Consider the following 27617-nt stretch of genomic DNA (forward strand, 5'->3'; position numbering starts at 1 on the left):
TATCTCTCATCGTAGGCTTGGGCGGACGCCTTTGTAGGTTTACGATTAGCAATTTCTCTTCGTGCAAACATACGTAAGATGCTTTACAGCGTAACAATTTCTATTAACACGTACGCAACAATGGTACAAAGAAGCACGGAGGTAGATTGTAGAATTTATGGAATTATTGTAAGATAATCTCTTTGTGAGTATATTTATATACCCTAGCAATCCTATCTAGATATGTGAGGCAATATGAGGCAGCGGCACTTGGCCTGCAGGAAGGAGACTCTGTGATCCATGGATGTCATGGATGCCCTTTTGTGAGTAATGCTTATTTTTATTTAGCACCCCGTCAGACAGCGGGGTTCAGTGCTTGGAGCTTTGGCACACAAGGTACGGAGTAATTTCTGTCTGTTTGCCACACGGATGACAGGGCTCAAGCTTTTTTTTTTTTTTTTTTTTTTTTTTTTTTTTTTTTTTTTTTTTTTAATCTTTTCCACGCACGCTCAAATGAATAGATTAATCATATTTCGAACCGTACACTACGCGTATATATAATATTTAATATTATTAAATAGTTTCTGCTGCTAGGTTTTATATTCTGGTACAATTGTTTTATCCCCATTTCGCGAGATTATATGATGTAGAGAGAGCGCGTCCTGTTTTGTCTTTGTCTGGTGGGTCTGCTGTGCTCTCCAAGGCGGACTGGCGGCACAAAACCCAGGAACAATTACTAATTCCACGAACAAACCGGAAGTCCCGGAACTTGGTAATTCATCAGAGCCCAAGAAGCTGGAAAGTACTTATATCACAGGCTGCCAGCTCGCATTTCTCAAGAGTGCTCAGCAGACTTGCCTGTTTTTTCAACTTTGGGCGAGACCATAAAGCGCAGAGTCAAGCAGATGGCACATCCCACCGCGAAACATGCTGCCTCCTCTCATACCGTCACATTTCTGCCCTGGCGAATACTGACATGGCCAAGGTAGCCAGCAGAGCGCAATTTCGAGGAGGTTAGTTAGCGAGCGTGGGAGCGCTGCATCTCTAATAATAATTAACAGACGTGCCGCAGTTCAGTTCAGCCCTGAAATCAGGTTGCAGCGAGCCGCCTACTCTACTTGTAAAGGAGAGGCGCTGGTTTGCAAGAAGATATTACTGCCCTGCCCCTCATTCACTTTTTTACAAAATCCACATTCCAGCGTGAAAATCATGGCCCAAGAGATGTCTGGTTGGTAAAATTCTTTACAAGAAACCCGCTTGTCCATCTGCGATAATCACCCACTGACTGGCTTTTCAACCAGGAACATCTACCCCCAGCTCAACTCATTCTAGCGCTTCTGTTGATAAATATGATACTAACTCTGGGGAGAATTCGGCGCGCTGGTCGCCGGACCCCCAAGGCTCTCATGTCCAGCCCTTGTGACATGTTGAAGGATGATGCGTTCCTGGCTCCGCGCTACTTGCTCGCTACTCGCCATGACACTGTTTTCCTCCCATCCTCTTTCAGGCCTCGAGTGAGTTGAGAGAGGGGGGGGGGCTGAGTCCTTAGCGCCAGATAATGTCTTACGATTCACTTACGCACTCTCTGGGATCCATGTCGGGGAAAATGCCTGGAAAGAGAGAGAACAGATGCCCGAGTAGTTGCACATTACTACTGGAAAATATAGGGTCGATTTTTCTCAGTGATGTTGTGATCGATGTCACAGAAGGGCCTGTTCGGGAGGCGATTGCTGAGATCAGTGAAGCCAACTCACTAACAAAATGCGCCCGTGTTATGTTCACAACAGGAGTCCAAATTCCAAATTGCCCCCATTAATAGGCGGAGCAGGTCTTGTGCCAAGCTTTCACACCCAACTAATAACCGACGGGACGCTTGCGGATAATCTAGTCAGGGCCTTTACACAAACGCGTCAGCCTACCTGGCCTCACTTCCAAGTTCCAACTTCCAACGGCAAAATTCACTTGTGCTTGAGCGGATTGTCGCAGCTCTGGCCCTTTGGGGAATTATGTTTGAGACGTATTTTGTGGGTCGTTCATTGCCAAGGCAGAAAATGGTGGATTAACAGGATCATTCTGCAACTTTCAATTCGTTGTGGTTGGGGGTAGAGGACAGAGTGAAGTACCTGACCTTTAGGGCGGCGTTTGCGGAGGAACGTGCTTGGGATGGATGGAGGTTACATGGCGGCGCTCCCAGATTGGCGTTGGCAGTGGGAACACCCCGGGACCGCCAAATCAGAAGCTGTCTAACCCCCATAAAAGAAATTGGAAACTCGCCCCTCTTTGTTACCAATGGTCCTCTTTTCTAGGCTCCGCTATTGATTCGCCCCCCCTTGCATGTGCTCCGGATCGCATCATTGTCCCTTTTCTCGATTTTTTGGCTGACATCTTTTTTTCTTTCAACATCACTATGCGACATCTCTAGACAAATTTCAACCCCATCGAAACTCCCAAGTTCGAGGTCTCTGGAAATTCGATATACCTAGTACCGAATTTCTTTTCTGTTATTTTTCCGTTGAATGAATAGATCCTCTGCACCAGTTATGGCTGGGGCCAGGACTAAGGCCAATGTTTTGTCGAGGAGGGAGATCGAGGGCATGATCGCGGATGGCCGATGTATCGTTGTTGTTGATGACCAGGTGCTTAAGCTCGATGCTTGGCTGAAGTTCCATCCCGGGGGTGATTTGGCTATCAGGCACATGGTAGGTAGAGATGCCACAGACGAAGTGAACGCGTAAGAGCCATTCTTCCTCTTATTTTCCAGGTCCAAAACTCAATGTTCAGCGCTTACTATTATTTCTTTGGGGCGATTTATCAGACTCCATTCCAAGGCAACCAGACAGCGCATGACTGCATTCCAGATTGGCCGCGTCGAAGGCAGATGGACCAATTTCCTCCCTCCCATTCAAGGCGGCCGCTTTAGAACCTACGTTAAAGACCAGGAGGACACTGATGTTACCGGGTCCGATACAATGAGCGAGATATCCAGTGAGGAGAGCTCACGATCACGCTCACCTTCTCCAGTCTTCGATTCTGCGGATGAGAATTCTGTTTTGAGGGAGAGGAGAAACGGTTCTAGCACAGACCTGTCGACAGCTGGGTCGAGCACGCCACCTGCAGATTTCAGCTCCGAGGCTGAAATGAGGTTATCGATCGTCGACGCCTGCACGCAGAAGGAAATCATACTGGACAAGACCACTTACCCTCCCGTGGATCCGGCTCACCAGGCCAATATTAGCGCAAAGTACCGTGCCCTGGAAAAGCGCATCCGTGCCGCGGGACTCTACCAGTGCAACTACTCCGCCTACGCAGTCGAAGCACTCCGATATTCTATATTTTTCGGACTCTTCATATTTTTCCTGCGCCGCTCCTACTTTTGCATTTCCGCATTCTTCCTGGGCTGCTTCTGGCATCAACTTGTCTTCACTGCCCATGATGCAGGGCATAATGGCATTACGCACATTTACAAAGTCGACGCCACGATTGGAATCATCGTCGCAGATTTTATCGGGGGATTGAGTTTAGGCTGGTGGAAACGCAGCCATAATGTCCATCACATTGTCACAAACTCGCCAGAGCACGACCCTGATATCCAACTTATGCCATTCTTTGCGCTAACTACGAGATTTTTCAACAGTCTCCGCAGCACCTATTATGATAGAGTCATGGGTTTTGATGCCGTGGCCCGGTTCACAGTTAAGTATCAACACTACATGTACTACCCAATTCTTCTCTTTGGCCGCTTCAACCTCTACTTCCTTAGCTGGGAGTATCTCATCATGGGCCTCGGCCCCAAGAAAGGACCTGCCTGGTGGCACCGCTGGTTCGAACTGGTTGGCCAAGTCTTCTTCTGGACCTGGTTTGGCTACGGAGTTGTCTATGCTTCTATTCCCACATGGACAAGCCGGGTCTTATTTGTGCTCATCTCGCACATGGTCACCGCTCCCCTGCACGTCCAAATTACTCTATCCCACTACGCCATGTCCACCGCTGATCTGGGCATTCATGAATCCTTTGCTCAAAAGATGCTCCGCACCACAATGGACGTGGACTGCCCCAAGTGGCTTGACTTTTTCCATGGCGGCCTCCAGTTCCAGGCCATCCACCACCTGTACCCTACAATCCCGCGGCATAACCTGCGCAAGACGCAGCGTTTTGTTCAGGAATTTTGCAAGGAGGTTGAAATTCCGTATGCTGTGTTTACGTTCCTCGGTGGGAATAAGAAGGTTATTCAGAAACTGGGGGATGTGGCTATGCAGGCGCGGATTTTGGAGGATTGTAGAAGGGCGTGCGCGGCACATGGAGTGTTTACTGACCATCATGCTCATTCACATGAGCATGCGCATTGAATGAACATCTTTGTGGTCTAGCGGTTCATTTTCATTTTCTTTGCTTTCCCTTTTTTCCCCCCACTTTCTCAAGCTCCTTGTGCATATGGGGCTGCATATGTTCCAAGACGATCATCCCTTGACCGAGGGAGGGGACATGTTTTTTCTTTCCCTCACTATTTTTTCATTTTTTTTTTCATTTTCCCTTTTTCCTGCCATCTTTCATTATGTTATTTTGTTTCATTCAAGGCCGACTTTATATGATGGTTCCTCCCAGTTCTTACGTGTACCCATATTATGAGATTGTAATTTGATACTAGATATATTCCTTTTTAGCTTTTGCAGCCTGGGTGATGCTTTAGACAAACGGTACTGTAGAAGTACCTTTGACAAGAAGATATCCCGCGTTGTTAGCTGTAAATTGCTCAGAACATAACGTGAGGTCTCCATCGACCATCCATCCTGTCTGGCGATGAAGCGCCGTAAGCAAGTACACAACGTTCCCCCTCCCCTGGGTCAAAACCTGAGCAGCCTTTCTTGAATGTGTGTGTGGCAAATGAGAGAGGTACACGTATCACTGGGAATGTCAAAGGAGTTGTTTCAAATCGCGTTCCACATTGGTTTACCAACTCCAACTTGACCCAAAGTGACATACAAAAAACAAAAAAAAAGCGGTTTTTCTGTGCTACAGTATGCCCGCGTATCATTTTTTGAGCATACTGTTTTCGAGATTAGTTTGTAATAAACAAGAAACTAAGTTGAATGGATAAGCGTCCTAACTATAACTTACCCATACCATGGTACCCCCTTGAAGAATGATCCTTCTCCCACCCAGATCGTTTGGACAAGAATGTTTGATGTCACGTGATGACGAACCTAGCCCCCTGGTGGAAACAAACAAGAAGTGTCAACCATTTACATCTTCGACGCAATTCAATGGGGTGTTCTGTATGATATCGTATGATATCTCACGAAGTACTCGTCTAGCCTTTGATATTTACTTGCACCATGGCTCAAACGAACTCTCCCAACCCACCCATCCCCAATCTAGAAAACCCTCGATTCACACTTGAGCTCGAATTCGTCCTCTCCCTCGCGAACCCTCATTACATCTCGCACCTAGCCGTCGCATATCCTCACCTCCTTGGGGTGTCTTCCACCTCTTCCGCATCATCTCGCGCCGCTGGCGATAATTCCCCGTCTTCTCCTACCTCCGATGCCCAAGCATTCGCCGCCTACCTCGCCTATCTATACTCGTACTGGAAACGCCCTGAGTATGTACAGTTTCTAACACATCCAGGCGCGACGTTACGGGCACTGCGGCTGCTGCAGGACGAGTCTTTCCGGCAGGCTGTAATTCGTCCACAGGTGATCGAGGCGCTGTTGGGTGCTGGAGGGGACACGCATGGGGGGGACACTGGGGGGGCTGGAGAGAATGATAATGAGAAAGCCGCGCAGAATGAGCCTGACGCCGCGAAATTGACTGGTTCTGGTGGTCTTGAGGGCAGAAATGGGATTGGAACTTGAAAGGAAAACAGGCTATCAGCAGCCTTTTCTCTTCTATTATTCCCTGTCATGGAGGTTTGATCTCAGTGGGATATATCCTGCGTCACATGCAGCTTATGCCGAGATGTTATAGTAAATCGTTGGAGCAATAGTGGGCGAAAAAGCGAAGAAGAACCTGCCAACCTCTAACTATGTATGTACAGTACATGCGCATGGACTGTACATGTATTAAAATTAGTTATGGTGTTGCTAGCGATATGCCTGCCTGACTGATTGGGCCATAGCAACGCGATATCTAATGCTGGGCAATCCTCCCCACCTCGATGACCATCTACGAAAACGCCCAAGGCCTTTGCTGGATTCACGAGCCTCGTGCACGGATTTGACGAGGCAAGCAAGGTCCACTAGATCAGACGGGGTTCAACCAGTTGAATATACGACCGACAACACAAGCCTACGGTGCACAGCAAAGGAAAAGATAAAAAATTTCCATTTGTGGCACCTTTTGGTTTTGTTCGTGTCGCCTTTACCCGACAACTCGACAAGAACATCAATCCGCAGCCCGCCGGTCGCCGGATAACACGATACCAATTGCCCCAAGTCTTGGTATATCAACTTTTTCACATTCGATGCCCTTGCGCAAACAGTGCCATCTCTAGCCGATCCGGCACTTCCATCGTCACCCCTCCATCCTTGCCATCCGGGGTAAATTCAGTCTGAATGATCAGCCTAAAACGGGGGAATTTCACCCAATAATCCTTGCTCGGCCAGTCGGAAATTGAAATTGGGCCAGGCGAGAGCTGTGAAACCAAGATCAAGTTCACCAATAGGGACGGGCTTTGGACTGCTGGGAAAACGCGCCCACACCAAGCAGAGGTTCCGAGCAAGATTTTATGTCACTCTGTGTATACCTGTTCTATCTCTCATGCTTGGAATTCGAACTATTAGACAGTTTCGTATTTTATTCTACCGATATCAACTGAAATCTATAGCGAACAGTGGTTTTTTAGAAGTGGACGGTGTGTGTTTTAAGCTCCGTAAAACAGTTCAGTTCCCCAGAGTGGGGGAGACGACGTCAACACAAGTTCGTGGGGTAATAATGGATTTATGCAAGGAAGCGCTGGTTCCCAAGGTTTGACGCGGATAGCTAGCCGACCATTCCGTCAGATATACCAAGTACAACTGAGAGGACGCGATAAGAGCCGGTCACACTTGAGTTCGTTACAGGTAACTAACTTCCTTATATTTATTCGCGGCGTGGCTACCTTTTTTTCATCACTTGTTGCAGAGGGTGTATGTATTTGTTTGTACAGTACAGTACAGTACAGTACAGTACAGCTCTGTGAGGATGCACGGTAAATGTGTCATTAATTTATTAGTTAACTGTGTAAATACTACAATGTGAAATACAAAGTGTTTCAATTTGCACTCAATTTGAAAGAGTGATTAATATTTTCCAATCTCCTTTGCCTCTGTTGGCCTTTATAACTGAAACATGAATCATGTTTTGTTATCAGCCTATTTTTGGGGGCCATCTAGAAGTATCCATGGTTCCGTATCATACTTGTAATCTGACCCTGTGTTAAATAATAATAACTTGATTTAGTTGCTTGCTTTTTTCTGCCTGACATCAAATCGAAAAACATCTCTCGGAAAATTTAATTATTTGATCTCTCGACTTGCCCCTAAAGTCCCTCCAACAAAACTTCTTTGACAGGGTGCAGATGGCCTAGTTGAACAGCGCTGGGTTTGTTCTCTCCCCTCTTCTGGAATCCTGCCTCTCCTCTTCATGTCTGAATTGGGTTGGGCTTGATCCTCTGCTGCTCCAGCAGCCCGCCGTTTCCCGTCGCGTTCTGGCCGTCTCATCCCTGAATCACCTCCTCCGTCGGTGAATCTGTCCTTCCGCCGCAGGAGCCAACACCAAGCAGTCACTGTTTAACGTTGGTCCAAGGCTGGAAGCTGCTGTTTTTTGCTAGGAACCTGTCGGACCCAGTAGTGCATTCCCTTTTTTATCCCGCCGCTCCCTTTTTATTTCAACGCCTACCCGACATCAACCCTTTCTGCCGTCCGGGACGAGAAAGCAGACAGAAATTCATATAAAGCAACGGGAGACTGAGAATAGCCGCTGCCCAAATGAATTCCCTCCAGCAGTCGTGTCGACCAAAACATCAGGTCTTGATCTTGAAATGTTATCCAAGGTTCCAGAAAGGGTTTCAGGAGGTCAAACCCAACTCGTCAGAGCTTAGTTATCTCCTCTACTATGCGAGCACGCGACGAAGTAAGCTCCAGAAGGTTGGCGCATTTCTGGAGAAAAGAGCTGCTAGAGATGTTTGGAGGATGAAGCTCGGGTACGTTGGCTGTCTATAGAGCAATAATCTCAACTCAAGCCTTGTTCCCACTATTGATCCATTTTTCTTCTTCTCGTTTTAGAAATGTCCAAGTTACCCTCCAGATCCTCGCAGCGCTCATTGAGAAGGTCCCACGGGATCTACCCCTATATGCGCTCTCCGTTCTGACAATAATCGATACCGTTCTCCGCTCAAACGACCTGCCGATGGTGGAAGAGACGATAGAGACTTACGATGTCTTTTGCCGCCACCAGGATATGACGGTCCTTGGTGCGGATCAGGAATATGTGAACTTGTATAGAAATGTTGTTAGGAGTTATGCGCAGTTGGCTTCAGCCGACCACCTAGCTCCAGCAATGGCGGGATTGTCACTTCCCATGCGGCTGCGATGGCGAAACGCTGGTTTGCGGGCTATTAAAAGTATTGTCAGTTCTGAAGCTCTGGCCCTAGACGGGACCAAGCAGCTAAGCATCGTGATGCCGGTGATTTTGGACAATCTTTATTCCACCGAAAACCTACTTCCCTTGCAAGAAAAGGCTTTGTCTTCAGAAAAACTGGAACGGGAGCACGCACGGCGACGAAGAACAAGCATCGCGACTGTTCGGACCGCCGATACAACAGATGCAGACCCCATTACTGCTGCAGGGACTACTGCAGATGCAGACAAGTTGCAAGAAATGGAAGTCCGTGTTTTGGCATTGCGGTGCTTAGAGAAGATTTTCTCGGCGGGTGGTAATCGAGGCCAAATTCGTAATGCAACTACCCTGATCCTACAGTTTATCGTGAGCAAGCGGCCTCCGCGACATTGCTCTCTGGAACAACACCCGGATTCCGTTGGTGCTGGTGGCAGCTGGGCTACGAATTTGATGGAAGTAATCGCCAAGTGGTCACCAGTGCAGGACCGCTTCATCATTCTCGTCGCAACCATGGAGCAACTCGTCAGCACCCGCATGGTTGATGATAAATTAGAATCGCAGTTGATCCTAGCATCGATGATGGACTGGTTACTCAGTTCTCCTAACAATCTTATTGGGCTGAGTGTGATGGACGTCCTTATCAGCTTACTTCAACGCTTGCTTCTCCTTTTGCAGCTTGGGGGTCGATCGATGAAATTGGTACACCACCGCGCACCTTCTGGATATGTCAATAATCTTCCAGAAGTCGGAGAGGCCAGTGAAGAGCCGCCCGGGGAGCCGAATGGCGATAATGTACAATCTACGGAGGGCACCCAAACCACCATCCCTTGGGACGCGCGCCAGGAATTGGTGGAGCTCCTACAAAAGTGCATCGGGTCTTTGGCTACGCATATTTATTACGCTGATCAGGTTTCCGACATGATACGTACGGTTATTACGCGACTAAGGCCGTCTCCAGCATCCGAACTTTCGAACAATGAAGCTGAAGGCGTTGCAAATAATGCCGTTGACAGCTCGGAAGATGTAGGTGGGGATGCGTACTTTTCTTTCCCGGCCGCTCGAATTGTAGCTTTGAGATGCATCAAGAGCGTCTTGCTGGCCAATCTGCGCAAGTCTATGACCGCAGCTGGAGCTGATTCGCGAAGTCGAGTCAACATATGGGTATGGGAGGGCACCCAGTGGCTTCTGCGAGACCCGGACCGCGAGGTTGCACATACCTACGTTGATGCATTTCTTTCCTGGTTGCAACTAGAAACTACGAAGGATGACCTGCGGGCGACATTGGAAACGAAACGAACGTCCAGAATTGGTGCTAGGCGTGATATTTCTGACCCATCCGACAAATTGACGAGGAAAGTCGTTTCGACAGTATCTCAGCGGGACAAGGATGCTGCCATAGCTACGTCTAATTTTCTTCAGCTCCTCCACTTGACGGTTTACGATATTGCAACTGAATCTGCTGAGGTGGAATCCGATATAATGCTTTTACACCTTCTGTTGGCTAATCTAGTGGAAAATATGGGGGTCAATGCCGCCAAATATGGACTACCTATGATAATGAGATTGCAGGATGACTTTTTATCCAACGATGAGTCAATTTCGCCAGCTGCTAGACTCAACGTTTCTAGTTTAATTCATGGATATCTCTGGGCATTGGTTGAAAAATTCGACCTCGAGACAACGAAAGTTGGCGATAATATCCTTGGCGAAATTTCCAGGCGGAAGAAGAGAGGCATCTGGTTTGAAAAAATTCAGCTCCCACCTCGACAGCTAAATTACATTGTTCCTTCTGCCCAACCGATTTCCAAGCATAATGTTCAATTGCAACTCGACTGGCGCATGTACTCACCGTTCATTGGCCTATCTGAGCTTGTTGACCAAATCGAAAATAACTACAATACCGTCGTTAAGTCGCCCGCAACCAGCCCAGCCAGTTCTCCTGGCCGTGTGTTTTCGATGCCAGTTCTCGGGCAGGGAAGCGCTGCGCCAGGGAGAGTTCCACCAGAAGAACGACTTCCAACGATTGTAAAGGAGCGCATGGTAACGCCATGGTCGAAGGAGGAATGTCTGGCTGCTATGGCTACAGAAAAAGCGCAGTCATCATCGATTAGTGGTTCTAGAACTGGTACTTCGGGAGCACGCAATTATTTTGCGGTAAATGGATACAAGAATGGGAATGCGTCCCCTCCCAAGGCCGAAACTATACCGGCTCACCCACCCCAACAGCATGAGGATACGCGTCTTTCCAGCCTTCCCGAAGCTACGGGCGGGTTGAATGGTCTACAGAAACTTCGCCGCCAGAGTATTCCAACAGAATCTCGCACATCGGTTGCAAGTTCGAGTCGTGATTCGACGGTAAAAGTCAACGAGCTTCGGCGGGTTTTGTCGGTAGTGAACAGCAGCAATGTCCGCCAGTCGAGTCCTCTTCGCGGCCGCCAGAGCTTATCTAGGGGGATTGAAAGTGGTGCATCGAGCGCAGAAAGTATGCTCAGCGATACATTTTCTACATCCGATATTGACGGTATGACCGGTGCTGGTTCTTCATCAATTAGGCCTCACTCCCGGCGAGAGGGGTCGGAAACTCCAAAGGCGTCCGCTTCCAACCAAACCAACGGCATAGGTGGCGAAAAGAAAGATGACAAGAAAGACCTTGACTCATTAAACCGGAAGATTTCCAACGACATCCCACCTGTCCCTCCCTTACCTGCTGCCCTTGTACTACCGGGCAGGTTCCCGACTGATTCCTCAAGTGCATCGCCATCACACTCACCAAGTGCCCTCGACCGCCCCTCAACAGCCCCATCTCAGCCTCGTGCCAGACCAGCAACGAAAGGTCAACATATTGTCAGCGTTACACCACGACAAAGCAGATCGTTGACTAGGCAGAAGTCGCGATCAAAACAACTACACACTCCTAGCGTCCCCAACCTCTCTGGGTATGCTGATGATGCCGGTCAGATTGTTTCCACCAGTGACGACAGGCCGTTCTCCTCCCGTGGACCTAGATCTATCAGCCTGGGCCGTCGCGTTGACATGGAAAAGTTGCTTGAAGGTCTAATAGACGGTCCTGAAGGGGATCAGGGGGCAAATGGCTTATTATCTCAAGCCCACCCACCGTATTCCTCTCATTCCAAGCCATCTAGCGAACAACCATATCTTATGGATGATAACGGCTACTACCGTGGCAACAGAAATCGGGATTCGTCCCAAGTTCGCAGTATTGGTAGGGTGGGAAGCGGAACTAGGGGAAACATAGCGCGACCGCCTTATTAGACTAGCTGACCCTTTCTATCAGCTAGGACTGTTTATCTTCTCTTCACCCCTGGGCTTGTTCCTCATAGTTTCTATTTTTGGGCATTAATTTTTGCGCCTCTTCCTTCCAGGCCCTCCCGTTGTTTTCGTCCCCTTTTTAATTATTTTGTCTTTATTTCTTGACAGACTAGTCATCATCATGCATATTTTTTCCTTTAGGGAGTTTGAGGTTTTACCTATTCCTTCATCCAAGCCTTCCTTTTATTTTCATTTCTTTTGTTTTCCTATATCTCGATCATTTTAACTTCGCGTAGTCCTCCAATTCTTGTAAACCATAGGTTCCTTCTCGTTACATGCTTCTTTTTCTGCATCCTTCTTGGCCTTTTTTTCCCAATTTTTTTCCTTTTATTTTTCTTTTGCGGTTAACTATACCAACATACCCCCCCTTTTTTTTTTTTAAATTGTACAGTACTAAGCGCTTCCATGTTTGTGTGTATATAATATTACTGATGTAGTCAGTTTTATTACCAAATCTATCCTTGCCAGGCTGATTTCTCTTTGTTCCCAACCCCACTCCCTCCACCACACACAGCCTTTCTGGACCTACTTTCATTCTTACAAAAAGGTTTCTATGGCGCTGACCGATAGCTTTTATGGATTTATATAGATGGTATAGGGTAGATAATAATTTAGTATCTAAAATTTTCATATTTGCTCAAATGGCCGACTCACCACACCTGTCTTGTCTGGTAGTCTACCCGCTGTAACTGCTCGATTTTTAGAGAACCCCAGGATTATATGATCTCCGTCAATTCTTAAACGCTCCATTGCACAACATATCCTCATACTCATAATCAGGTTGAAACTCGCGATACAAATACTCCGGGTCACTCTCCACCTTGAAATTATACGCCGCCTCCTCATCCGAAATCAGAACCTTCTTGCACCCGTTCGCAGCAGCTGCCTCCGCCAGCAACTGCACCCGACAACTCCGCTCCATCAACCCAAACAAATACGCCGCCTCATCCACCGTGCCCCCAACCGTCAACAGCCCATGATTCATCAAAATACACCCCTTCCCATTCCCCAAGGCCTTGGCAATCAAATCCCCTTCCTCCGCGGCCAACACCACCCCGCCGTACGATTCATACACGCTATGCGCCCCGAAAAACTTGCACGCGTCCTGATTCAGCATCTCCAGCGGGCGCGCAAATGATGACCACGCCTTCCCGTAGATGGTATGCGCATGGCAGACGGCATGCACGTCCTCGCGCGCCTTGTGCACGGCGGCGTGGATGAGGAAGCCGGCAGCGTTGGCGGGCCGCGAGCGATTACCACCAATTACGGTCCCGTTGAGATCGACGAGGATCATGTCGCTGGCTTTTAACATGCCGAAGTGCACGGCTAGGGGGTTCGTCCAGAAGGCGTTGGCGTGCTCGGGGTCCCGGACGCTGATGTGGCCGGACAGACCTTCTGTGTAGCCGTGGCGGGCCCAGATGCGGAAGGCACCTGCCATGTGCTCGAGTTGCCATTGGCGTTTCAGCTCGTGGGAGGTGAAGCTGGGGATTCCTGCGCGAGTGGGTTGATTAGGTTTTTGTTGATATAAATATGTATGCACCATTGCGCCCCCCCCGCCCGGGGGGGGAGGGGGGAGGAGGAGCGGATATCATTTGAATAGTCGAAAGATATAAGGATTACCTGGAAGGGCGATTCCGCCATGTGAGATAGCCTGGAGGGCTGTTAAGCCTTCACCCCCGTGAACATGTTGAGTCTTTTTCTGGTCTTCTGGAGACTTTGCAACGGGGTTGTTCACGGGAACGGTGATTTCTGTAATGGCGGTGGGGCTCATATTGGGCTTTCTTTTTATGAGCTTTTTGATCGAGGTATAAGAATGCAAGCAGCGTCTTTCTGCTTTGGTGTTATGTTTCTCAAAGACTCAACGATGTAGCAATTGAGTCAGCCGGCTTTGTATGAAAGAAGTTGCCAGTTCTCACTGAAGTTTCAGCTATTTAGGTCAAAAATAAATATCTATCATCAACAAATAGTGCATCTATCGCGACTCAAGTTTTGCTTGGATTCTTCGATTACACATAGATGTTGACCAGTAGTTAATGCACAGTACATGTACATACTACAATTGCGTAACAAGGGCGTGGCAAGGTGTGGGGAATGCGGGGTGGATATTGCAACTTGAATATTTAACTAACCCGAGGAATGTGGGAACATGCAAATCAAATCACTGAGCTTCAGAGTGGCAGACAGATTGGAACTGGAAGGCTGAGTTCATACAGAATTAACGAGAAGAGTAGTTATCGAATAACTATCCAGCTGAAAGGTTTTGTAGTGTTTGACCAATATCAGAACGAAACCGAGTCGCGCACGAGTTCTCCTCAACAACGAAGATGGAAAGTCAGGAACAGGAGAACCTCTTTACCTGATTAATGGATTGAACTTCCTGTCTTCTCTGGTCTCCGCAAGCCTAACTTCCAAGAGCGAGAGGCTACCTAAGGACATATACAATGACGGGCTTGCCTGCACCGGCTCCCCCAATTCTCGCCTCCACGCTGCTAGATTCGTCATTTCAGAGGAGTAATGACAATAGGCATTCTGGTCAAGAGGAGCCTGGAAGGGTGGAGAGTGCTTTATGGGACCTAACTAGGGACATAGAAGAAGGGATCTCACTCACGCCGAACAAGTCTGTTCTGAGCTGTGGCATGGTCATTGGGATATCAGGGCTCCAGCCCGCAGCTGTGAACGGTTCGCGAGAGGGGGTAGGAGACGATATCAGACCCTGGGTTAATGAAGTTGGTGACCTATTTCCTTCCGGCCTTGTTCCTCTTTAAAATTTCTTTTGGCTAGACACAATAGAGCTATCAATCACCCTGTGATCCGGAACATGCCATGCTATCTACATCAGAGAAGCTAACAACTACCCTAGTTTTGGCAACATATCCTGACCACTCTACTTTGCAAATATCCGACCCCTCAAGCTTTCCCAAGGGCATTTGTGATACAATATTTCGACTCACGGCCCCTGTCGCCTCATGTCTTATACTCTTCCCTGCAGCAGCGACTGCCAGACCTCGCACCAGAAGACATCGAATCCATCCTGGAGAATATCCAAACTCGCCGTGTCTATGACTTCGACGAACTGCTCGAGGCTGTATCTCAGATATCAGATATCCTATTTGAACTCCAGCAACGGCAAAAAACGCACCCTGAAAAGAAAGAAAAGGGGCACAGCTACTCCGCACCGGTCCTCCTCCTTATCGAAGGTATAGACCAATCACTCGAAGAGATCATTCGCAGATCCAACCCCGTAGCCGGCCACGCCCGCCTCATCCCATTACTACGGACGCTGACTGTTCTCTCACGAACCTACGCTTCTTTCCTATCTGTTATCATTGTTAATTCTATCGCGTTGCCACATATTCGCTCAGCAGCCTCCTCAGCCCAAACGGCCACTCTTACTCCAGCACCACACGACACAGATGCTGGCCAGCAACCACCTCGCCAGCCAGCAAGTGGTCAGCTGCAACAACAGCGACAATATTCCCCAGAGGTCGCTGTGCGTTCTATTTTTGCCAACATCCCGAGGGGTGTGGGCCGTCTCTCGAAAGCGTCACCAACCCCTTACTACTTCTCTGTTCTAGCACGCTCGCTCGACCAAGGCTGTGATGTGCATCTCCTAGTTTCCCAAATCCAGGAGAAAATGGTTATCGAGGTGGCGAAGCATAGGGTTGGGGCCGAAGTTGGACGGTGGTGTGATTTATGAAGATCTGGACTGGAAAAGAAATAAAGACATGTGTCGACACTTTTATGAGAAAATTAATACATGAACCCCCCTCTTATGACAAAACCAAGAAAAGAACTATTATTAAGGGCGCGATTTTGTACCTTGTGGGTAAAAGGCCGCTAAGATATATCTCTGCATCCACCAGGTGGAGTAGTTAGCTAAGATCGCGTCAGAAATAGTTACAGTTCTATCGAGAACTGCATGACCCTTTACCTTCCAACCAGCGCAACAGCTATAGTATATATAACACTATTGAATATACTGCTCATATATATAAAAGCTGGTTTATAAAAAATTCTTCATATACTTAATCTATTTTTCTTATGTGATTGTTGTTATATTTGATTATAAACATACAAAATGATGGGAAGATGGCTGACTCAGTTATTATAACTAGATTACATTCCTCCGTGCCTAAAAACTATTTATATCCGCAAATCCTACCTTTTCCGTACCCTGCTAGGAGGTTCACGGATGGAGCATCAATGTGTCTATCATGGGGGCTGAAGCGGCCATGGAGAGTTATAGGCATTATTCTATCATCCCCCCCCCCATTTTTTTTTTTTTTTTTTTTAATTTCTCTCATTGATCGTCGCTCTTTAACAATCAAATGATATAAATCGCCTTGGTTTTTCTGGACAGCTGAATGCTCCAAGCAACAACATATCAACACCGTCTATGCGGCCTTGTTCATAACCAAACTGCTATTTTCTATACGCTTATTTTTAGCCGTGAAAACGAAATTTGAACTAGAAAATGCGATCCCTAATACACACAATATGCGCTTTTCTCTGCGTTCTCATAGCAGTCCCCCTCGTCTTCGGTTCTCCAGTTGAGCTTGCAGTTGGCGGGCGAGTCGGAAAAAGGAGACCTACATACGCCATTGCTCACATGGTCCTGGACAGAAGGGGTCTCAGAGATGCCATCGCACATGGCGCCAATTCGGTCGAGGTCGACATTGCCGCGTACAAAGAAGGGTGGTGGGCAGACCATGACATCCGGAGCAAGTCATGGGGCGACTCGCTGGAGGTTATGTTCAAAGCGATCGCCAAAGAGAACAAGCGCATCGCATTCGTCTGGCTGGACCTCAAGACCCCGAACATGTGCTCTGGAAAATCCTGCAACAAGGACGTGTTGGATCCCAGCAAGTGCAAGAGCAGCCAGAAATGCTCCATGCAGTCGCTACAGAAACTGGCGCAGAAATACCTGCAGCCTGCGGGTGTGCGCATTCTCTACGGCTTCTACGGTGCCGGCGCGACCGATTCTGCCGGTTTCAATTACATTCAAGGCAACCTGAAGGATGGCGAGGCGGTATGTCTGAGCGGTGAGGTGGACAAAGTTTTGAACGTCTACAAGAAGAAGGGGAGCGGAGTAAAACCTGCGCAGAGGGTAATGGATTATGGCTATACGGAACTTCACAAGGGATTTGGAAATTGTACAGAGGATGGACACAAGACTTGCACTAGGTTGAGGAATGGAGCGAAGGCTCGGCAGGAGGGTCTTGTCCGGAGAGTCTTTGGCTGGACTAGCCAGATCGGCGACAGCAAGCGTGTGGCATCTATGTTGGACAAAGCGCATGTTGATGGCATTATATATGGCTTCGGGGTAACGAGATATTATCATCATAAAGAGAGCGAGTTGGCTGCGAGAGATATCAACCGGCACGTCAAAAAGAGCTTGGATCGATACATGGCCACTGGTAGCGACAAGCCTTGGTGATGGGTATTGCCGGTGGTATTTTGCGTTTGTTCTTGTTTACGGTATGTCCCTTTCTGTTTCTTAATTCTTTTTTGCAATGTTAAATAAACTATTGCTTCAGTTGTTTTGTGGAGCTTTCTATTATTTCGGTACCGCACGTTGCTTACTTGCTATTCAATGATTCAGGCGTCACGAATTCGATCCAATTCTCGTCAAGCTCAACGCGCACCTTTTCGTCTGGTAGTCAATAGAGACCTGCTGGCTCATTATATTCCGCAGCCATAGCAGGAGGGTGTTGTTATCAGTAGACTGACCATTGGAGAACTGGCACACAAAGTTGATCATCGAACCCTCTCGCCTTCGCCAACCCCTGAAGGACCTAGTGAGAAGCAAAAGCAATATTGATTCTCCAGCCACCTCAACCACACAGGATACGAATATAAACAACCGAATCATCAGATAGCGGCGTCGGCATCATCTTCGGGAGAAACGGTGTCTAGAAATCTTGCGCCTTATTTCATCATCCCTAAGAATAAATGCAATTTAATTCATAGAGACTTGATTTCCAACATTATCCTCCGACCGTAGTCTTCCCGTCCACATCCTTCTTATTTCCAGAGGTAGAGGTCACAGCGGTAGCGGCCGGCGTAGCAGGGACATTGGCAGGATTCCCACTATCCTTATCTCCAACGACCCGCAAAACCATCCGACCAATAACATCCTTAGTATCGTTTTCACATTTCTCCAGCTCCTCCCTCGCAACCCTTTGCTCGTGTTGCATGTCTTGCTGCTGTACCTTAACCCACTGTCTATGCCTCTCACAGCGTTTCTTGAGACAAACGCCGCGAGCGATCCTATCAACAGTGTTACGGTTCCCGTCGACATCTTGCATCTCAACATCCCCGCCACCATCATTTCCGGAATCAGCAGCTTCAAGAACCCCAGACCGAAGCGCTTTCTTTCCCACTTCTGACCATCTCCACTCATTGAACTCGTCATCAGACCATGAAAGGCGAGAATCATACCCGCAGATATCTTTCCAAGCGGACGTGCTGCTTTTGGGGTCCGCCTGGCGAAGGTGCTCAAGGATTGTTTTTGCGCGTTGGCGAATCATAGTAAGGAAAGTGTCGCGGTCTTGGAGCATTTCGAGCTGGTTGCGGAGTTCTGTTCGTTTCCTACGGAGGTTGTGGAGATGCTGGCGTTCATTGGTTGTGAACTGGATGTGACGAGTATCGAGATCCAGGTCGATGTGATCAAGGTCTTGAGGCGCTATGTTGGCTTTGGATTCAGACAATGAATCTTCTCCAGGAATGTCACTCGATGATGTTAGGCTTTTGGCCACAGATGGAGGTAGGATGTTGTCGCCCAGTTCACGAAAATCCAGTGCAGATTTCACTCCCGTGACGACAGCTTTCAGGTCATTCTTAGTAAGAACACCACCTCTACTGCCAAGGTCTTCGGTTTGCCCACTGTCCGCTTCGGTTTCGTCTAATTCGATGTCATCCTCGTCCTCTTCATCCTCTTCATTGGGATTTGATGTGCCGAGTTCCGGCTGGCCTACTTCTGCTTCTGTATTATCACGATGAACTCCTTTTTGAAAGCGTTTTCCAACGGTTACTGATGATCCTCGCGAACGACTGTTCGAAGCTGACATCTTCGCAGCAGATGCAAGTCCAGCGGCCGATCCCTGTTTTGAGAGCGAAGCTTTCTGCCGCATAAACTCTCGGCCATGTTCGTCACTGCAATATTTGCTGGGGACCATACCCCCTGAAATACGGGCTGGTCGTCGACAGCCTGGGAGACGACACATCCGCTTCCAAGTCGTATGGGTTCCATTTTTTGATTCGCAGGTAGGACCTATGGATGTCAGCTATGGCCCACAAATGGGATGGAAACAACACGGGTGAAGTACTTACAAATATATTTATCAATCAGATCAGCATCTTCTTGTTTGATCTTGACACACTTCCCATGGAACCAATCCTCACATCCGCCATCACAACCAATCATCCAAGTATGATTGTCAGGTTTACGACAAATACAAAACAGCTCCGACGGATCTTCAACTTCATCGACGTCATCCTCCTCTTCCTGAGGTTCGGTTGCTTTTGCTGCCTTTTTACTTTCCGGTGCTGGAGAACCCGCAACGGACAACGAACTCTGTTTCCGATTCTTCGCAGCTGGAGCCTTGCTGGCACGCGATGATACCGGTGTTGCTGATCGCCGAAGCGGCGAAGCCGTACCATCTACTCTTTCAGTGTCATTTGGATTCAACTTGCGCTTCTTAGTAGTAGGTTTTTTGGTAGAAGTTCCCTTTTTGGTGGAGGACGCCGGTCTTTTCTTCGTGCTTGGGTCAGGACTAGGACCTGCGGCCTTGGTTGATGTTGCCGGAGACGAACGCTCCGTGGATGAAGCGCGGGATATGGATTCACGTTTAAGGTCTGTAATCTTCCTGGGTGTCCATGGCTCTTTCGTCTGCACTGGGATATCAGCTGTCGAACTGCTAGGGATAGATTCTAAGGTTGGAGTGGGCGGCTCAGTTTTGATATCAGGTTTCAACTCGAGTAGATTACTTGTAGCGGAATGGCTGACAGAAATATCGTAAAGATCGCGCCAAAACGCATCTGGTATCGATACGCCACCGTCAGAGGAGACGTCGGCGGAATCAAGGCATCGGATTTTACTATGAATAGTTTTGGCTCGATCCCAACCGAAGTAGCCAGCATTATACCACCCAACAAGCCCGACGATTGTATCGTTATCTACGATTATATTAGCGGGAGCCATATTATTATTGGTAAAAGCTAGAGTCTGGTTCGAAGCGGAGGCAGATCCGAAGAGGATGTCGTATTCCGCCTGCTGCAACCGGTGTTCCTCTTTTGGCTTGCTTCCCTTGACAACGTAGGACGGACTACTTCGACCATCATTGGCACTGTCAATTTTTCGTATTATGTTTCGCGCTTGTCTCTTGAAGCTTTCCTTTTGTTGTCTGGTAAGGTAAGGCCATGCGACTTCCAATGAAACCCCCGGGATGCGAGACTGAACAAGCACGTCGCGACCCTTAATTTTGGTTCTGAGATATATCTGTGGTAATTGGATATCTGGAAGGATATTCTCTGCTACCTTGATAGCCTGGGCTTCGTTTTCATCTGCGATGCTGTAGTCCCCGGTCGACTCTGTAGAAATGTGGTCACTTTTCACAATCACACTCCCCAATGCAAATGTATCTCTCTTGCCAGCTGCTGGGATGCTGATACGCGTCTTCTCGTCGCATTTGGCCAGAACAGCTTCCCAGTAGCGGAGCGACTCGTCATTATTAGAGTTGCAGTGAACTGGGTCGGGTTTGAAATCGCTAATGCCTGGGCGGTAACGGCCGCAGTGAGGATGTCGAGCTAGAAATCGGTCCGATTGTGGTAATTTTTCCGCGTTTGTCTCATAAGGATTGACATCTAGGTCTGTAAACGTGCTTGCCACCGTTCTTGGAGGGGATCCATCTGCGTCAATATCCATACCGCTTTTAACGTAGGTAGCTGGTATTACGAAGCCGCTGCTTTCTGCGAACGATATCTAAGTGACTGACAGTGGCGGAATTTCTCGAAGGGCAGCACGTGGGATGATGGAGAGGGGCCAGCTCTGTCTAACAGGATTCGTTTATTTTGTAAAGAGGGTGAACGCGGAACATGGCAATGCTGTTCTAGGGTGCGGGAAAGCGAAATGTTGGGTTGTGAATTTATTGGAGGGAGAAGGAGGTCAAGGGAAGGTTCGACGCGACTTGTGCAGCTCTGGAGGCGCTTGACTTCTGGCGTCAAGTATAATGGCTTAGACGCCTTGAGTAGCAATATTAAATCCTAGCACTCTGAACAGCTTTGTATGCTGAGAAAGCCCGGGTGGATGTGGATGTACACAGAGAGTTGGTCTGCGCAGCTGGAGGACTGGGTATGGTTGGCATCGGAAGGATAGAAGCTTGTTCGAGTTCGTGTTCGAGTTCAAGTACATAGAGTAGATAGTATTCTATTGAGGACAACGACAGAGAGCTGCAGAAGGAAGCCGTTGACCTGAGGCGAGCGGAGTGTCTGGGTGTGAAGCTCTGTCTGGCGCAGGATTGATCGCGGAGCAGGTCTGAGAGCTCTCACGGCGGTCGCTTATTTAACTTGCCTGGCGGCAGCGCTTTTCGTGGGCTGGAGCCCCTCTCCCATCAGTGCACACTGATGGTGATTGAGCTCTTTTGCCCCAGTGGCCTAATAGCAAACTCATGAGACACAAAAATGCGGGATGTAAAAAGATATAGAACCGAATAAGAGAAAATTGATTAATTTAATTGTCCATGAGTGTGCTACGGATTACCACTATCGGGAACGCTTTCACCATGGTTGCTAAATCCGCCGTTCTCTTCCTGCGCTCATCGGCCGCCATAAATAGACCGTTATTTATACACCCAAGTCGCCAGACCAGTCAAATCAGACCTGAGGACTTTTGGAATCGCTGGGTAGCAGGGGGGTGCGGTCAAGCATGTCCGCTTTTTGATGCATCAATTAACCAAATGGACAAATTTGATCGAGTTTCCAAGAGGTAGATAGTAGGGGTGGGATATCTAAGTTATTCGTATCATGATACTATCCTCTAGCATGGAACGTCAAATGCTGCTATGATCTCCATCGCACCGCTCGCAGGTAGTTAATTCATTCTTTGATTTTTACTGCTAATTGTTGTTGCGTCCCATCTAGCCTTCCCGCAGGCTCTGTTCCGCTCTGTTCTAAATAGAACATCACGAAGAACATATATCCGTTCCATCCCTTCTTTCCTTGAATTTTATCCAAATGACAGCCAACTACATCACCACATTTGATAATCACAATCATGGTTGCCATGTCCGAACCTGCGAAGGAGCCGTCACGTTCTGCCGCTCCTCCCTCAGCACGTCCCTCCAATTTCGCAATGCGATATAAGTTTATCGATGCATCTACAAGCAGTCCTAAAAGCTTGGCTAGTGTCAAGTGTCATGTCATGTTAGAATGTGCGCGCCAAAAAAAATGGCAAGAGCAACAACAACCAGACACTGATGGTGAAGGCGATGCGGATATCGACACCAGTGGGGAAGACAAACCCCAGCGCGGAGAGCGGCATGTAAGACGTGCCAGAGCACGAAGGCAAGCCCCAAGTGAGCAGAAAGGGAAAGGGAGCGTTGGACATGCGAGGGGTCTTAGCGATGGCGGAGAGAATCGTCTGTTGATACACCCGGATTTTTAGTTGACGCAACTGCCGTTGCCAGACCATAACACATACGGGGAATACCAGGACTTAGAAATCGCGGATCAAGTTGGACTGGGATTTGGTGCTGATTATTTCGATAAACGGGGAATATCTTCTTCATGGAGCCCATTCGCGGGTCACAGACCTTGGGAATCGCCTCCTTTTGGCCTGGGCATGTGGGAGACAAGTATCAGTCTCAGGCAAATGATCCCAGATTTCAAAGCAATAAGTTACCGGATCGTCCGAATCGTGTAGTTTGTCTACATGGTCCTCTTCAAACTCTGCGTCACCTACTCCGCAGACGCAGCTAAGCGCCGCGCGAACTGATCCATTTGATAGTTTGCCAATTTCGCTTACGAAGAAGGGAAGATGTTGTTCGATTTCTACGCTAACATCATGCCTTCATGTTCGTACGGTTTCCATACAAGGTCACCAAATGCTCACAATTGGTATTTGCAGGTGTTCATACCAGTAGCTATGAAAGCAGATCTTACATTCCAGAATACTATTCTCGTTCATGCTGCAAATACACAAGCGTGGGTAAAGGGGTTGTCTGAGAAGCGCGCGGCTCTTGTTCACTGTGCATGTGGAATAGAGATGTTGTGAAAGAATTTTGAGAAGCATCTCATAGATGTTTCGGATGCCGCCATCTCTGCAACGCTCAGTTGCGCTGCAGTGGAAGATTTTGACTCTCGTCCGGAGCGGAAACCAATCAGTTGGATTCATATGCGTGCCGCAATGCAGAAGATCCGTGCCAGGGGAGGACCAGCTGCATTCCAACAAAATCAGAGAATGGCTATGTTAATTAATTGGCAAGATTATATCCTCGCAGGTTACGAAACGAAAGAACCATCGTTTTTCTACGAGGATACCCCTGCAAACATGCGGAGCTCTTCGAGTCAAATGGTAAGTATTGGAAATCAATCATTTATTTACACGCCTTAACGAAATCCGCTCTCAATGCGAGGAATTTATTTCCTTCCTCCGCCGTTGCGAACAGCTCTCCCTCACCCAAACATATTCCCGCTGAGCCCTTAATCCTACAATTCCAAGCTGATATTCAGCATTTCAACCCGGAATCCGCTACTCAATCCCAGGTGAAAGAAAACCGATCATATCCTTCCTAAATGACCTACAACGCAAACTTCTAACCAGCGAAGTCGATGTCAGCACCTCTGTTGAAGCCCTTCTACAAACCCTTCTTGAATGCGATGACGCGTTTGGCTTAGTGATGGTTATGAGCCCCTAGTTTTCTCATCGCAGGAAACAGGAACGCCCGCGGCTGAACCTGTTCCCTCCGAACGCCCTTGGTTTGTTGGGAGAATGCTTAAGATCGCGAAACGGCTTGGGAGGCCATCTTGGGAACAACTAAATGACTCTCTTTTATCCTTCCTCACGCTGACGGCGGAGGCACCAATGCTCCCGTCGTGGGAAAACGACTTGAGACATGAGATTCTCACAGCTCCCCTAACAAGCTATATTATGCCCCTATTACTGTGACTGACTGGGCTCTGGGCTCTCGTATATAACATCACAAATTATGACTTGTGATAATGATAATTTTTTGATGAATAAATAGCACGCTTGTATAATCGTTAAACTATATATATCCAGGCTTTTCCTTTCCCGTTTATCTTCAATGATCTAAATCATGGTCGTATGGCACCAAGCATAGTTTCTAAGGGCTGCTTGTTGGACGTAGGTCTGTTACGACTACGTTACCATTTTGATCTTCTCATTTTCTGACTTGCTTTTCATATCAATTGAACTCGTCAATTGTCACTAGCTAGAGCCAGGGCGGATACCTATATAGCCAGATTGTTTTCTTTACCCTTCCTTTTGCAGGCTAAGATGTACTGGACAAAGGCTTTTCCTCTGGAATTTCAGATTAGAGCGTTGCTGACGAAAGGTATGAGGCTCAAAAATGTCGTGTGTCCACTGTGAGGAGGAGTATACTTCAACTCTCCATTCACTCTACGCAATCAACGACAACGGCCCCTACAAAAGCCACCAGATGACATGGAGATATCCAAAGAGGAATGATTAGCGTCTCTCTTAAAATATGTCGTCAACAACACAGTAACCAGCATTGATTCTTCTTAACGGCTGGCAAAATCGGCTAGAGGTAGGGTTAAACTGCAATACATACCTATTGAATACCCCCTAGCTGCTATGGTTTTAACCACGCTTTCGTGCATCGCGAGGTTCGGAGTGTTATCGTCGTCGGTCGTTGTGCTTGGCCTCGGGGCCACGTTTATTCAAAACAGCGCATCTAGTGTGGAGTTCCTGATATACATCGAGGTTTTGTCAGCTCTGACCATCCTGGGATCGATGGTACCGCCATACCCAAACTTTGTGTATGATCTGGTTTGGACACTGGCCTGGTCTGTGGCTGCTGCGTTCGCCATGGTAGTTCAAGTTTGTTATGCCATCCCCCTTTCTTGTGTCGACTTTGCAGTAGTGAACACTGGCTCAACAGTCTTATTTCTAGTTCTTTGAATCAGATTGCTATGGTTTCCGACCTGATGGTAAGATAGGGTGCGCCCCTTACAAAGCTTCCACAGCATTTTCATTCTTGTGCATGCTCGCGTGGCTGGCAAGTGCGCTTTTTGTAAGTGTGGCCATTCCCTCTGCTCTGTGTCGCCTCGCTTCGTATTTCATATCAAGGAGGCAAATTACTGAGCACATTTCCATTCACAGGGAGCCCTATGTATTGTCGATGCTAAATTTGATATCCGGTCCCTCGCAAATCGCCTGTAAGTCCCCTAAGCCGAGGAATGGGATGGGAGATAAAACTGAAGCAAGGTCCAGCAGGGTCAATGTTGGAGCAAGAGGTCAAGAAAAAGAAGTGAAAAGAAAAGATGAAGAAAGTAAAAGCGAAGGATCGAATGAAGCGATAAAAGATGTACCACCAGGGGAAGGGCGAAAGGAGACAAAGAAAATAAAGTGAGCTTTTTTGACAATCCCCAAGGTGAGCTAGGCCATCTAACTAAACTTTTGCAAAAGGGGTTTTGGAAATTCTCACATTTCCTCGCATCTTGTCAGCTATTGTATTCTTGGAGTGGTGCTCATGGCCATGGGGTCTGCAGTTATGTAGGTCTTGATAAATCCAGATATGGACTTGTTCTCACCACAAGCTAGGAACAAACTGACAGATTGTACAGGCTCGTATGGGGCGCTCCAGCATTCGGACGATATATCATATATAGAACCCCAATTCCCGACTATAGCGTCACCCTTACAAATCCAACCAACAATAGCATATCCTTTGCGATCTCAACCAACATTCGAGTCCCGGATAGGTTCAAAATCTCTGTCGATCCAATGCATGCGGATTTCTTCCTCCCGGACAGTCAGCTTTATACAGTTCCACTTGCGACAGTCGATCTTGCAAAAATGGTATTTCACTCTAATGAGCGAATAGAGCTTGTAAACCAAACGTTAAAGTTCGGAAATCTGAATGAATTTGCGAAGCTGGTTGAACAGGTCGTGTATCAGCCAACATTCAGAGTAGTTGGTCAGACACGCGCAAAAATACGCCTTCCCCCGATTCCGGCAACATGGATTGATATCGATGGGGCTATTGAATTACCGGGTTAGATTAGTCTCCCCCGCTCTTGCTATTTCTTTCGTCATGGCTCTGATTCCTTATTGTTTTTCCCTCGGGTAACCGCTCATAGTGAGAAAGCATTCGACAACTTTGCTCAAATCGATATAAGAGATGTCAGAGTACATCTTCCTGATGCTGAAGGCTACAATATGGTAGCCGAAATGGTCATGATCAACGTAACCCCAGTTTACCTAACTCTGGTAGAAATTTACAATATCCACTCCCGATATTCTTAATGATCTAAGTGCTGACATTCGGGAAAATCAAAAACAGGGCGATATGTATTTGCAGATATTGATTGGCGATGTCCAGATAGGACAGGCCTTCGTGACGCTCAATGGCATCATACCCGGCAACAATACCCTTCTCGTTAAGGGAATTATGGATTATGGGAATATCCAAAAGAATATAATGTCTATACTAAAAACGGAGGCCCCCTATCTTGAACGGGGACTGTTTATGGCGTCTGCAGTGGTTGAATCCGTTGTGAATGAGGGCCAGCACCTGAACTATTGGGAACAATCGTTTCAATCGATCAAAGTGTCCGCCACAACGCCAATCAAGGCCCTTTTCAGCAGCATCATAGGCAACGGTTTTGAATCAGCGCCCATAGAGATTCCCGGCAGTGGCAGGGGTGGTGGGGACGCAATCGCAAGCCTTGCTGATAAGGTCCTTAAGACAATCAATGATCTCTCAGCAAGCAACCATATCAATATATGGAATCAGAGGGGAGGGCCTCCAATCCAGTTGGGGATTTCATCGCAGTCTGGATCTCAATAGAATTTGACAGGTTTTTCGCGACAGCCGATAAGAATCTATGAAAATATGTGGGATAATTCCGAATCGAATTGAACAAATTTGATCATTGAGAATCGACCGAAGCTAATCGCCCGTGTTCCCTGGCTCAGGCCGTGGCCGTGGGGTTTGAGTTGAGCGTGATTGTTTCGGCTGGCACATCTGGGAAAAATTTTCTTTTTTTCCGTTGGATGTCACTGGTGGAACTTGTCAGCTTGACGAAGGGTATGCTCCATGAGTCCATGTACACGAGGTCTCCACCTTTGGGATAATAATTCAGTGTGCTAGTTGGTCGTTGTAAGGAAGGCTCTGGAAGAGAGAATTGAAGGAGGAATAGAGGAAGAAGGGTTTTATACTATGTGATCACCCGGTTACAGATGAACATGGTGCTATGTGAGACCCGAAACCTCACCATGAGACTACAGAGCTAGATATAGCAGAGAAGCAGGCAAGGGGTTTGAGGTTACGGGACCACTTGAGTCCTACTGGAGCTCCACGATGCAAGAATAGAGAGCTGACTCAGCACTCTGAATCTCATCAATACAGTCTTCTAAAATTTATATTCTTTATATATTTTTATCTTTGTTTCTCACATCATTTCATAATCTTGAAAATACTCGGTTTTTATGATTCTGTTCATTT

The 27617-nt window shown here is 47.7% G+C and overlaps 8 protein-coding genes across 9 annotated transcripts; 6 read left to right on the forward strand and 2 right to left on the reverse strand.

The window, feature by feature from the left end:
• Positions 1-558: 558 nt before the first annotated feature.
• On the forward strand, positions 559-5118 carry BDCG_00837 (fatty acid desaturase). Its single transcript, XM_045416352.1, has 3 exons — positions 559-1207; positions 1281-2710; positions 2795-5118. The coding sequence occupies exons 2-3, from the start codon at positions 2496-2498 to the stop codon at positions 4323-4325; spliced, it is 1746 nt and encodes a 581-aa protein (XP_045272101.1). The 5' UTR covers positions 559-1207; positions 1281-2495; the 3' UTR covers positions 4326-5118.
• Positions 5119-5175: 57 nt separating this feature from the next.
• Positions 5176-7296, forward strand: BDCG_00838 (RNA polymerase II mediator complex subunit Soh1). The gene has a single exon (XM_045416353.1). The coding sequence runs from the start codon at positions 5313-5315 to the stop codon at positions 5829-5831; it is 519 nt and encodes a 172-aa protein (XP_045272102.1). The 5' UTR covers positions 5176-5312; the 3' UTR covers positions 5832-7296.
• A 30-nt stretch (positions 7297-7326) lies between these two features.
• Positions 7327-13883, forward strand: BDCG_00839 (protein EFR3). The gene is made up of 2 exons (XM_045416354.1): positions 7327-8158; positions 8241-13883. Exons 1-2 carry the CDS (start codon positions 7944-7946, stop codon positions 11845-11847), a joined length of 3822 nt encoding a protein of 1273 aa, XP_045272103.1. The 5' UTR covers positions 7327-7943; the 3' UTR covers positions 11848-13883.
• BDCG_00840 (L-fuculose-phosphate aldolase) lies at positions 12345-14527 on the reverse strand. The gene is made up of 2 exons (XM_045416355.1): positions 13525-14527; positions 12345-13395 (listed from the first exon to the last, which is right to left on the reverse strand). Exons 1-2 carry the CDS (start codon positions 13673-13675, stop codon positions 12635-12637), a joined length of 912 nt encoding a protein of 303 aa, XP_045272104.1. The 5' UTR covers positions 13676-14527; the 3' UTR covers positions 12345-12634.
• On the forward strand, positions 13905-16173 carry BDCG_00841 (uncharacterized protein). The gene is made up of 2 exons (XM_045416356.1): positions 13905-14630; positions 14765-16173. Exons 1-2 carry the CDS (start codon positions 14346-14348, stop codon positions 15599-15601), a joined length of 1122 nt encoding a protein of 373 aa, XP_045272105.1. The 5' UTR covers positions 13905-14345; the 3' UTR covers positions 15602-16173.
• On the reverse strand, positions 15920-22887 carry BDCG_00843. Of its 2 annotated transcripts, XM_045416359.1 has the most exons (3): positions 22604-22887; positions 19237-22543; positions 15920-19177 (listed from the first exon to the last, which is right to left on the reverse strand). In XM_045416359.1, the coding sequence occupies exons 2-3, from the start codon at positions 20828-20830 to the stop codon at positions 17892-17894; spliced, it is 2880 nt and encodes a 959-aa protein (XP_045279318.1). In that variant the 5' UTR covers positions 20831-22543; positions 22604-22887; the 3' UTR covers positions 15920-17891. The 2 variants fall into 2 exon arrangements, with proteins under 2 accessions (XP_045279318.1, XP_045272107.1); XM_045416358.1 differs by having other exon boundaries at positions 19237-22887.
• BDCG_00842 (phospholipase D) lies at positions 16208-21456 on the forward strand. The gene is made up of 3 exons (XM_045416357.1): positions 16208-17382; positions 17507-19759; positions 19928-21456. The coding sequence occupies exon 1, from the start codon at positions 16379-16381 to the stop codon at positions 17339-17341; it is 963 nt and encodes a 320-aa protein (XP_045272106.1). The 5' UTR covers positions 16208-16378; the 3' UTR covers positions 17342-17382; positions 17507-19759; positions 19928-21456.
• On the forward strand, positions 22178-27523 carry BDCG_16215 (uncharacterized protein; the record flags this gene model as incomplete). Its single annotated transcript, XM_045425466.1, has 11 exons — positions 22178-22478; positions 22590-22810; positions 22910-23150; positions 23202-23476; positions 23834-24066; positions 24838-24988; positions 25271-25326; positions 25385-25516; positions 25577-25663; positions 25735-26380; positions 26454-27523. 10 exons carry the CDS (start codon positions 22178-22180, stop codon positions 26168-26170), a joined length of 2133 nt encoding a protein of 710 aa, XP_045279319.1. The 3' UTR covers positions 26171-26380; positions 26454-27523.
• Between the last annotated feature and the right edge of the window lie 94 nt (positions 27524-27617).

This window comes from Blastomyces dermatitidis, assembly GCF_000003525.1.
Source record: "Blastomyces dermatitidis ER-3 genomic scaffold supercont1.1, whole genome shotgun sequence".
Classification (NCBI taxonomy): Eukaryota; Fungi; Ascomycota; class Eurotiomycetes; order Onygenales; family Ajellomycetaceae; genus Blastomyces; species Blastomyces dermatitidis.

Excerpts from the sequence above, each read along its gene's own strand:
- BDCG_00837 (XM_045416352.1), top strand. The coding sequence starts at position 2,496 with ATGAATAGATCCTCTGCACCAGTTATGGCTGGGGCCAGGACTAAGGCC. Across the intron at positions 2,711-2,794 it reads GCCACAGACGAAGTGAACGC|ACTCCATTCCAAGGCAACCA; the intron begins GTAAGAGCCATT and ends GCGATTTATCAG.
- BDCG_00838 (XM_045416353.1), top strand. The coding sequence starts at position 5,313 with ATGGCTCAAACGAACTCTCCCAACCCACCCATCCCCAATCTAGAAAAC.
- BDCG_00839 (XM_045416354.1), top strand. The coding sequence starts at position 7,944 with ATGAATTCCCTCCAGCAGTCGTGTCGACCAAAACATCAGGTCTTGATC. Across the intron at positions 8,159-8,240 it reads GTTTGGAGGATGAAGCTCGG|AAATGTCCAAGTTACCCTCC; the intron begins GTACGTTGGCTG and ends TTCTCGTTTTAG.
- BDCG_00840 (XM_045416355.1), bottom strand. The coding sequence starts at position 13,675 with ATGAGCCCCACCGCCATTACAGAAATCACCGTTCCCGTGAACAACCCC. Across the intron at positions 13,396-13,524 it reads TGGCGGAATCGCCCTTCCAG|GAATCCCCAGCTTCACCTCC; the intron begins GTAATCCTTATA and ends CCACTCGCGCAG.
- BDCG_00841 (XM_045416356.1), top strand. The coding sequence starts at position 14,346 with ATGACGGGCTTGCCTGCACCGGCTCCCCCAATTCTCGCCTCCACGCTG. Across the intron at positions 14,631-14,764 it reads TCAGACCCTGGGTTAATGAA|TTTTGGCAACATATCCTGAC; the intron begins GTTGGTGACCTA and ends CAACTACCCTAG.
- BDCG_00842 (XM_045416357.1), top strand. The coding sequence starts at position 16,379 with ATGCGATCCCTAATACACACAATATGCGCTTTTCTCTGCGTTCTCATA.
- BDCG_00843 (XM_045416359.1), bottom strand. The coding sequence starts at position 20,830 with ATGGATATTGACGCAGATGGATCCCCTCCAAGAACGGTGGCAAGCACG. Across the intron at positions 19,178-19,236 it reads TCTGATTGATAAATATATTT|GTCCTACCTGCGAATCAAAA; the intron begins GTAAGTACTTCA and ends TGACATCCATAG.